Below are 11,040 nucleotides of genomic sequence, written 5' to 3'. Positions count from 1 at the left end.
GTCACTAGTTCATGGTATTCTCTGGCACATTTTCAGTTCTAAATAAACTTAGATAAGTGATGAGAAGAATTGTCAAAAACCAAAATTAACAGAAATTTAATTATGGATTTTATTGACTTTTATTCGTGATTCATGAATTGGGCAGCCTCCAGCTTACAAAACAGAATGAAAACTCTCACTGGGAAGTAGCAGAATATTGGGTTTTGAAAGGTAGAAACAAGAATGTAGAACAAGAGGAAAATACTGGTGAACACAAGGTTACCTCAAGGTCTTGTTGTAAGGGTTAAAGTGGAAGGAAGAGTTCTTATGCAGGATCCTGTAGACTAGGGTCTCCTGTTTTCAGGAAAGACTGCTGTGTTTGGGGATCTATCTGCTTCCTTAAAGCTTCAGTGTCTGTGGCATTTAGCACCGGTAACTTCATTTTGGTTTGGTCTGGTCTGTTGGGGCTTAGTGAAGAAGCAGAGTCCAAAACAATGACCTTTCAGAATTTTTGTTTATAAGAAGAAAATTAATTAAATCAAAACTAAGTACTGGGCTGCCTTGGTGGTGCATGCCTGTAATCCCAGTGGCTCAGGAAGCAGGGGCAGGAGGATGGCAAGTTCAAAGCCAGCCTCAGCAGCTTACCGAGATGTTAAGCAACTCAGTGACACCTTGTCTCTAATAAAATACAAAATAGAGCTAGGAATGTGGCTCAGTAGCGGAGTGCCCCCACCCCCACCCCTCCAAAAAAAAAAAAAAAACCTAAGTGTTGTTCACATGAAATGATTATTCCCACTTACAGCAAGAGGACCTCTGAGGTTCAGAGGTTTGGCATTTGCTTGATCTCATAGGTAATAGATGACAGACCTTAGATTTAAAGTCAGAATAGTCCAAACCCCAGGAAGCAATACGAATATCAATAACAATTAATTTGCGAGATTCCTACATTCTAAAACCTTGATGCCTATTAACTGACTTAACCTTAGCAAAATATCCAGAGTTAATTTCTCTATTATCACTTGTATTGGGGAGATTCAAAGAAAGTGAAGCAGAGTCTAATATGCCCAACATTTACCTTACAAGCAATGAGCTTGAAGGATACAGATAGTAAGTTCAAGGGCATTTTCCCTAAGCTTTTGTTATTTAAAATCCCAGGCCCTAGCCAGAGCAAAGGAACACAAAAGGAATTCTTACCAGACTGCCACCTGACTCAATTCAATAAGCCCCAGGGGATTTCCTATCCACCTTCCTGTTCCATCCTAAAGGAAGCCCAGACCCTTTATTCAGCCTGCGCCATTTTCTGCCCCTAAAATGAGCCAAGCCAGGCCTTTTGCCACCAATAGACCCCGCCACTAGAAACTGCTGATCCCAGGTTTGCTTCCAGTCTCCCACCTTTGCCACGTGTGCATGATTTGTCCTAACAGAGCTAGAATGAGATTATGTTCAATAAAGTTATTATACTTGTTAAAGTATGTGAGAATTTAGAACTTATGCACTGTGGCAGAGAGATGGAGCTCAACTCCAAATATGGGGTGGGCAAGCGAGACGACAGCCGATATGCAGGCTGGAGGTCAGTGGGTAGAAAATCACCAACGGGACACATCAGGATCAGGGGTAGGGAGGGTTGCGGCTAAACTGCCCTACAGGATTCTTGCTCTAGACAGTCCTAGGTGATCAGAGACTACCCGGGAGGTGACGGAGGGTAGGTGCCAGGAGGTTCCAGATAAACTGACGCAACAGAGGTCTTTGCTAAAACTGGATTTTACAAGGGAGTGCAAGATGGGCCTAGTAGAAAAATTAGAAATTTAAAGTTTGGCGAAGGAATTTGAGTTCACTTAAAATGTAGTGAACTCCTATCAGGCCCCACACTGTGCGATCAGCATACCCCTTGCTGTGAAAAAAAAGCAGTTTTTGTTTTCCTGAAGCTCAGGAAAGGTTGAGGGAAGGCGGATAAAATCTATAAATATCCCTCTAGATATGAATGCGCACTGGACGTAGGCTCTGGAAAGATCTGCCAATAGCATTTTTCCTTTTAGACTTCAAAGAAGACGTCGAGTTTTCTAACCTCAAGTTGTTCTGCCTCCCTCCTCCCTTCCTCAACCCTCAGGTGATTGGCGCCCGGCTAATGCCACGCCGCCGCGCCAGGATTAAAGATGGCGCCCACGGGACGGCGTTATGACGCGACCTTACGTCCGCCGGAAGTGCGCGCGGGAGTTCCGGGGAGCAGGCGGGCGCCGAGCTTCTGGTGTCCTGAGCTTCGCGATTTGAGTCCTGCTGCTGGGTTCTGGGTTGGTCGCACGGCCGTCGGGATCATGGTGTTCTACTTCACTAGCAGCAGCGGTGAGTGGGCGCCGCGCCTTCGCGGGTCCCTGCCGGCAGCTGGCTGTGGAGGCTGCCGCTTCCTTGGACGTGGTCTTGTGGCGCCTCCTCGGCGACGGCGCCCCTTCGGTCCCCCTGCGCATTGGTCCCTTCGGCTACCCTGGCGTCCCCGGGTGTCCCCAGGTCAGGGCTGGAGGGCGCGGAGGGGCTGTGCCCTTGCGGTCTTTGCGGCCAGGAATCGTTCTCGTTCCTCAGTCTGAGACCTCCCGGTGCTCCTTGGAGTTGGGCAGAGTTCGTGGGCATCTTCACGTCCCCGCACGCCGAGCCTCTCCCCTGCTCCTGTGGCCTTCGTCCTGGCTGCAATCTGGCAGTGCTTCCCATTGAGAAGGAGACGTCGGTCAGCGACTATTACAGGAAATGCACCTTACTCTGTAGGAAGGGCCTGGGACGCAGCGCTGAGCAGTAGACTGGAATGTCGATAGCAGCCACTCACTGGGCAAGAGTCGATGTTCTGGTTTTCGAAAAGTGACACCATGCTCCTGATTTGGTTTTGGCAGGCAAGGAAAAGGTGCTTGCCAAAATGGTATAGCTCCGTTTAGTTTCTCTGCACATGTTGTTCCTTTTGTCTAGAATGAACCCCCAGTTAATTCTTATTCTAATAAGATAGCTCTGAATATCTTTCCCAAGATGCCTAGCGTCCACACCGGAATTGTCTATCTCTTCTGGGACCCCCTTAACATCCCACATTTTCCTTTTGCACCGCATTTGTCTCATGGCGTTAAATGCTCTCAGTTTGAGGTAGAGTGTAAGCCCCTGGAGGACAGGGGCCTGACTTCGCATAGTGCCTGACTCATAATTGTTCTCAATAAATGTTGAGTCAGATAATGGCATTTTATGTCTTACTCACAGCACTCTCTTGCTACCCCATGCTTACTTGTGAAAGGGGACCTTCTATTTTATTTTCTGGGTTAATCCCAATTTTATTACCTGCTTTGAGTAAAATAAACATGACCTATAAAAGTCATCCACTCTTGTTTAAACAATGCTTATGGAATGATGCCACTGTCATGTTTCTTTTCACAAGTAAAAATGAGGAAATGTATTCTCCAGAGATGTACTTCAAGAATGAACCACTGCTAAACACACACACTATATATTATGTGTGTGTGTGTGTATACTTATACATACATATATAAAACTTCTGTCATTTCTTTCTATACGAATTACTTTGTTGTCAATTGGCCTTTATTTCATTTATTTATATGGGGTGCTGAGAATCGAACCCAGTGCCTCACACATGCTAGGCAAGTGCTCTATGGCTGAGCCAGACCCCAGCCCCTACGAATTACTTTGTATCAGGCTCTTCCTACCACTTAGATTCAATATGACTTCCTTACATTAGGAAGTTTCAGGAGATATTGAAACTACTTGTTACAACTGACAACTGTCTTGTATTTTTCACATTCTCAGATTTTCAATGTAGTGTGCATTTTTACAAGTAATCACTGAAGACTTTTGCATATCTCTTCTGTGGAAGGTAGTGCGTTCCTTTACATCTGTGAATTGAATAGACCTGACTATAGTCATTCCCACATGCTTTGTGTTAATATAAGTTCTCTCCCCTTGGCATTCTCAGGAGTACTGAAAAAGTCTTGCGATAGTGAATCATCCCACATTCTTTATTCAGGGTTCCTCTCCAGTGTGAATTCTTTTGAGCATGTGAAAGGACTGGATTGAGTGAAGACTTTCCCTCATTACTTACATATTCTCCAGTGTGAATTCATGCATGCCTTTGATAGTAAGTGGAACATACATATATTGCTTACATATAAAGGCTTCTCTCCTATGTGAATTAAAAAGTGAGCTTTAAGTTAGCACTATATTGTTTGCGTGGGTTTTGACAGGGTGTACTTTGCTTTTAGAGATGAGGAAAATTGAAGCCCAGGGAAGTTATAACTTCCAGCCCTCTGCTTGTCCCATTCCATCATATTGTCACATCGTTACTTTTCTCACAGTTTAGATTTCTGTGCCTGCTGTAAGCTATTTCTCTGCCTCTGTAGATTTGATCTTTTGAATCTTATTATTATTTAAACCTGTAAATAAATAAAAACTACAATACTAGTATTGTAAGCTGCTGAGCATTTTCATCCTTCTTGAGGTATTATAAGTTCACTCTTTACGGCTTCTTTACTCATGAGACTCCCCAACACAATAGGCATCCATTCTAGACCCACAGCGGAATAAACAATACAGTCAGGGAATAAAGGCTGCTAAATATGTTTCACACTAGCTGCTTTATTTCCTTTAAAATATTCTAAACTCCTTTTAAGTGCTAATTGTGTATGCACAAGAGCCCTCAGTAGAACAGCATACTTTGGCAGATTTGTGGATCCTGTTATGTCAATGACTTCCATTTTAAGGTCAGAACTGCTTCCTGTTGGAAAAATATTTGGGCTAATTCTAATAAAATTAAAGTTGGCAGCAGACCATTAAAAATTGTCAAGTTAATGTGAAAATAACTTTTCTAGGAAAATTATGGTAAAACTTTACATATTGCCAATATAGAAAAAAAGTTGAACATACAGAATAGTCAGAAATGAGTTGGTATGCATAAGCTAAAGGTTATTTCAACCAGCTAAAGGTTAACTGCATAAAAATGGGAAATCTGTAGAAGGTTTTTGTTGTTGTTGTTGTTTTTCCCTTTCCAACAGTGGTATCTTTAGCTAGAGTCTGCGTGATTTTTATTCTTTATATACTCTTTTATAATGGAACAATGAAATATCTGTCTTACTGTATTTCTAGCAAGTATAGGTAGTCTGTGGGCCCATAAATCAGATAGTTTTGAATTTTGAATTGAAGAATTATTTTGCAGAATGCTTCGTAGTATGAATTTGATGCAGTCATATTCCTAATCACCTTTTTAATAGATGAACCATCAAGACATTCCTCTCATTTTTTTGTTTCTAACTTAGCTTGGCCTAAGTTGTAACTTTTATTTCAGTTATTTTAAAAATTATTTTTGTTCCAGTTACAAAGGCCCTGTGTATACTTTATAAGCAAGCTACCCAAGGTAACTGTTATTAACTTATGTATATTCATACACATAAACAAAATGTATATATAAACATATATTTGTAAACATCTGTATGTGGACACCATGATATATTCATTTATTTTTTATAAATTGATTTTTACATCTAGATTCACAGAAATACTGTTCTGCCACTTAATTTCTTCTTTAATGGGCCCATGGTATTTTAAGGACATTCTATAGTATATTTAACCAGTTTCTGCTATTCTTAGGTTATAACATGAACATCATTGCCTGGTGGAGTATTTCGGTAGAATGTACTCCTAGCAGTAACATTATGGAAATATAAGAGTATACACATTAAATATTGCCAGGCTGTGTAGAGGGGACCTGAGAAACAGTTTAGTTTTATTCCCAGTCTTCATTCGTTACATGATATGCTGAGGCCTTATTGCACTAATATAATGCTCCATCAGACAAGTAGGTGTTCCTGTCAACTAGTCAATGCAAATATTCCCTCTTTTAAGTTGTCTTTCAACTGCTATGGACTATAGTCATAACAAATGCTAACCGGTGGAATTGGGAGTTTTCCCTCCCCAAGAAAAGCAACTAGTATTGATAATTTAAGAAGAACAAGCAATCTCTGATATAAGGATTTATATGAAAGAGTATTGCTTCCTGATCTTTCAAGCTTACATATATGTGTGTGTTCTGTTCTCTAAATTCTCCAGCCCAACCAACCCTGCACCCACAAACTCTCTCAGGCTTTGTAGACTGAATATTACTTTATAAGTTTAGATCCAGTGGGATCAAACAAGTTTAGAAACCCAGTATCGGTTGCAGTTTCACAGAAAACTTGTTTTATTCCTGATCAAGGATGCCTGTATTAAAACACATTACCTCAGTAAGAAAAATGGCATTCTTAAACATACCCAGAATATTCTGTTTGATTTAGGATAATGTTTTTTAACCCTGACTTCATATTAGGATCCACTTGGAAGTCTTTCAAAAACACAGATGCTCACCACTATGCCCTGGTAGTGGGAATTGGTTTGTCTGAGGCATAGCTGGGGCATATTATTATGCTAAATAAAAGTTGGCCAAGTATAGGAAACTGTCTTTAAATGATTGTGGTGTAGTTTGTTTAATTTTTTTAAACTTTTAAGGAAGGCAAAGAAAGGTATGGGAAATTGCCATCGAACTATGTTCCTTAGAAAGTGGGAAAGTGATCGTTTAATAATGATTGATAATCTTTTCATTTTGGGGCTAGATAGTAAATATTTTAGGTTCTTTGAGCCATACACAGTCTCTAGAGCTTAATCTTTGTTTTCCTTTTTGTCAGCCCTTTAAAAATGTAAGTCTTTCTTAGTTAGAGGGCTATCCAAAAATGGGTGGTGGGCCAGATTTGACCCATGGGCCATGATTTGCCAACCCCTAATCTGAGCATTTATCACTTCTTTTCCCCATGAAACAGGTTTTTGATGATAAAAGTATCTAATTTTTTTATGTTTGTTTTGTCATAGTTAATTCATCTGCTTACACTATTTACATGGGAAAGGATAAATATGAAAGTAAGTTTTCAAAAGCATTTGATTTTGAAATTTCCAGCAGGTAAGTGTTGTTGTCCCTGGACCCCCATTTATTGGATGAGTTTTCTTTTTAAATTTTAATTAATTTTTAAATTTTTAATTGACAGATAATAATTGTGCATATTTATGGGCACAGTGTTATATTTTAATACATGTATACATTGTATAATGATCAAATAGGGGTTACATAGCTTATCCATTGCATCTGTTGACTAATCTCTCCTATCTTCCCCAGTCTCTGGTGACCTATGCTTCCTTCTATGAGATCAGTTTTCTTTAGATTGCACAGGGTATGAGTTTTCAACTACTTTGATAAGTCAGCTTTTGAGAATGTATCACACCCATTTTAAGGAACTCCTCCTAGAATTTAATCATATCAGATAATATTAGAATTAATTTGACTGTATAGCTGATTAGAAACTTAAGAGTCTTGTGGTGTCATTTGGCTTAGAGTAACATGAATCATGTTAGCATGTACTAATTTAGATCAAATAAAAAATAGTGATTTGGACTTTTTGCGGGGAGAATCAGGTATTGAATTCAGGGGCACTGAGTCACATCCCCAGCCTTATTTTGTATTTTATTTAGAGACAGGGTCTCACTGAGTTGCTTAGCGCCTCGCTGTTGCTGAGCTGCCTTTGAACTTGTGAACCTCCTTCCTCAATCTCCTGAGCCACTGCCATCGCACCTGGCTTGTGATTTGGACTTTGAAGAAAGCATTTTCTGTGGTTTTTTTTTTTTTTTTTTTTAACAACTTAACGATTCATGGAAACTTATCTGTTGGTTGAAGATGTTCTTTCCAAGTCATGAAATGTTAACAATTTTTTTAAACTTGTTGACTACTTTCCTCAGTATGAAGTACATAAAAAATTATATCTTGCTGTACATATTCCTTTTACTAGAACAAAAATTTACAGAAAATACCTGTACTATTTGCTATGCCCTCTACGTTCTTTCTTCTTTCTTCTTTTTTTTTTTTTTTTGGTGATGGGGAAAGTCCTTGCATGTGCTAGGTAGGTGTTCTGCCATTGATCTGCAAACCAAGTCTAGCCCTCTATTTCTGTTTTATTTCGTTTATTAAAAAAAAGTAGTCTCAACATTTTGTGGCCCACTAATGAATCGGAACTAAAGTTTAAAAAGAAAAACATTGCTTTAGGAGTTAGCCTTTTTGGCTTCACAAGTAAAGGAAGAAAATAAAGAGAAGCTGAGTTTCGTTTTGGTGTTTTTCTTTTTTGTTGTTGTTGTTGTTTTTTTGGTTGTGCTGGGCATGAAACCCAGCACACAAGCACATGCTACCACTGAGCTAAGCCCCCAGCACTAAGTTGAGCTAGCTTGCTTGCTTGCTTGCTTTATCAGATTGAACTACTTAGCCATATCCCCAGCCCCCTTTTTTTTTTTTTTTTTTTTTATTTAGAGACAAGGTCTTGCTGAGTTGCTTAGGGACTTGCTAAGTTGCTGAGGCTGGCTTTGAACTTGCGATCCTCCTGCCTTAGCCATCTGAGCTCCTGGGATTACAGGTGTGCATCACTGTGCTTGGCTGAGTTGAGCTTTCTTGATTAGGAGAGCACTGATCCTCAGTGTGTGGAACATCAAGGTGAAGGAGGTAAGACCACAGCAAAGAACTGGAGGAAACAGCATCTGTGTGCCTTAAGCTTGGAAAGCACAGCTGCTTTCCTTCTGGGGTGCTGGGATGTTTTGGAAGAGACAGCTTTGAAGTCAGGCCAATCTAGGGTAAAATCTCAGCCTTTAACAAACTAGCTTTATCATTACTTAACCTCCTTGAACCTCAGATTTCTTAGATGTCAGAAGAGGCTCGTGGTTTGATAACTAACTTGCATAGTTGCAAAAACTGGCCACTGTGTGAGGACCATGTGAAGTCCTGAGTTATGGCCACACGGGGCACTCAGGAATTGGCAGTTGGTACCACTGGAGCTTCTGTAGATCCTCCTTCAGCCTACTGCAGACACTGCCCTCCTGGGCTGGATGACTCTGCTTCAGTAGTCAAGAGCTAGCTTGACTAAAGTTCCTGCCTTTAATCTTCATGTGCTGCTTGCTTATTTTATTTTCCTTTCCCTTTCCCTTTGTAATCTATACCAATGTCTGTTCAAGGTGTAGCTTGATGAAACTTCTTTGTGTGTGTGTTTGTGTGTGTGTGCGTGTGGTATTGGGGATTGAACCCAGGGCCTTGTGCATGCGAGGCAAGCACTCTACCAACTAAGCTATATCCCCAGCTCTAGAGAGGCTCATGTCCATTTTTCTGTATGAGGCATTTGACAGTAGTAAAATAAACAAGACCAAAAATGGTTACCTTAAGGCAGAATCAATGCAAGCAAGACTATCACATCTTGAAGAAGAGAAAATCAAACCCAGCAAAATAAAATAACGTGTTTTGAAACAATTTTCACTTGTAATGAATTTAGGATATTGACTTTGGGCATGATGTAATGGTGAAGTAGTTCACAGTATAACCTAGTAACTCATAAATTTGTCATAGGTAACTTCGACTTGTTCTTCTAGCATCTTCCTAATGTATGGAGGAGGATGTTACCTCCCTGTGTTACATTAACACAATAACAAGAGTTAACACAGTATCAAGAGTCATGGTTGATAGATAAGAATGCAGATCTACTCACCAAATTTGCTTTTATTTCTATCATATCAGAGAACCTGATAATTGGGTTACTAAGAAACAACTATAGCCAAGCAGCTACATAGATTGTGCAAGTTTTACACTGTGCAACTCTGCTGAGTGTGGCTTTGCACATTTCTTATAGTGAAGTGCTGCCCTGTTTCTGGTTCACACAAGTGAGCTGACCTCAGGCAGCTGTGCTGGGGACGTCCCTACCCTGTCTCTTCCTTCTGTGTTAGTTTACTGTTCACTGGGGGCTTCTCTTTGTGGGGCCACATTCTACCCTGTGTGAAATGTATATGTCAATTTTGTTGTTAACCTAAAACTTATCTAAAAAATAAAATCAATTTTTAAAAGTTTGGACAAAATAAATAAATACATAAAGATAAGTAAGAAGGGCTGAGGATGTTGCTCAGCGAGAGAATTCCCCAGATACCATTCTCGCACCTTTAAAAAAAAAAAACAAGAATAAATAGAATTTAAAGCATGGTAGCTGCTCAGTAAATATTCATAATAATCACCCCAAAGAAGTGTGGACAAAACGAAGTCCTACGAATAGCAAGTGCTGTACAAGTAGAGAGATGAGAGATGTTAAGTGTGGTTAGAGGTCCTGGGAGCCGAGAAAGCTTTGTGGAGGAGGAGTTGCGATTGCAGAATCCTTGTAGTGGCTGCAGTAGAAATACAGGTAGATGTAGAATTTGTGTCAACACATGTAAATCTGGATATCTAGAGCCCTTTAGAATGGCATTTTGCCATCATTATTGTGTACGTGTAGAACATTTTCTCCTAAGGAATCTTTGAGTCATTTGGGAGAGTCAGCCTGTCCCAGTTTGCCTTGTGAGAGAGGGTGGAGCATTTCAAAGCCTCCTGTTGGTACATAATTTCTAATATTCCTGAGGATTTCAGGCTGAAGGACTAGAGCAGGCATAAAGAAAGTGTAAATGAAAAGATGTACTTCCATGAACAGCTCTAGGTCTGTTCCTTTTCACAGCCAGCAGGTGTCATGAGGGAGCCACATGCTGCAGCTGCATACTGAGGAACACTGGGTTGCACACTTCCCTTTGCTTTTTCTATTGCCTGTTGGCTATTTGCTCAACTTTCCACTTAAGGTGATAGAAAGCCCCTGGAGGACTTATGGTGTCTGCTCATGGTGTTAGCAGTCACTAGAGTGCCTTTATCCAAGATTTGCCCCCCACTTAAGTTATGTGTCCTCTACTTTCTTGATTATATTTTAAATCATCACATGAATTATTATGTTTACCTTATAATTTTTAAATTGTTATTTAATATTTAAATACCGTTGTATAAAAAACACAATTATTCCTAATTATTAATATAGCTATTAGAAGTGTATACTAACACAACCTTTCTGTAGTGGTTGTTTTCTAAAAAGTTCTTAGAATCTTATTTTTATTTACCACATATTTAATTTAAAAAGTCAAATAATGTCCAGCATGGTGGCACAGGCTTGTAATCCTAGCGGCTTGGAAGGC

General features: G+C 40.0%; 1 protein-coding gene across 5 annotated transcripts in view; it reads left to right on the top strand.

Moving 5' to 3' along the window:
• Nucleotides 1-2,187: 2,187 nt before the first annotated feature.
• Ccdc25 (coiled-coil domain containing 25) overlaps nucleotides 2,188-11,040 on the top strand; it is a 35,710-nt gene continuing 26,857 nt past the window's right edge. Inside the window, exons 1-2 of one of the 5 annotated variants that reach the window (XM_046442951.2) lie at nucleotides 2,188-2,319; nucleotides 6,853-6,900. In XM_046442951.2, coding sequence (XP_046298907.1) covers nucleotides 2,292-2,319; nucleotides 6,853-6,900 — 76 coding nt within the window. In that variant the 5' untranslated portion in view covers nucleotides 2,188-2,291. Of the gene's footprint in view, nucleotides 2,320-6,852; nucleotides 7,209-11,040 lie in introns of those variants that run through there. The other 4 variants (XM_058578790.1, XM_046442952.2, XM_058578789.1 and 1 more) reach the window with 4 other exon arrangements.

The sequence above is a fragment of the Marmota monax genome, unplaced genomic scaffold (genome assembly GCF_021218885.2).
Source record: "Marmota monax isolate L192 unplaced genomic scaffold, Marmota_monax_Labrador192_F-V1.1 WCK01_AAM20220418_F8-fsc00344, whole genome shotgun sequence".
NCBI classification, from domain to species: Eukaryota; Metazoa; Chordata; class Mammalia; order Rodentia; family Sciuridae; genus Marmota; species Marmota monax.
The sequence above is the reverse complement of the archived record's forward strand: the minus strand, read 5'-3'. Positions and strand labels throughout refer to the sequence as shown.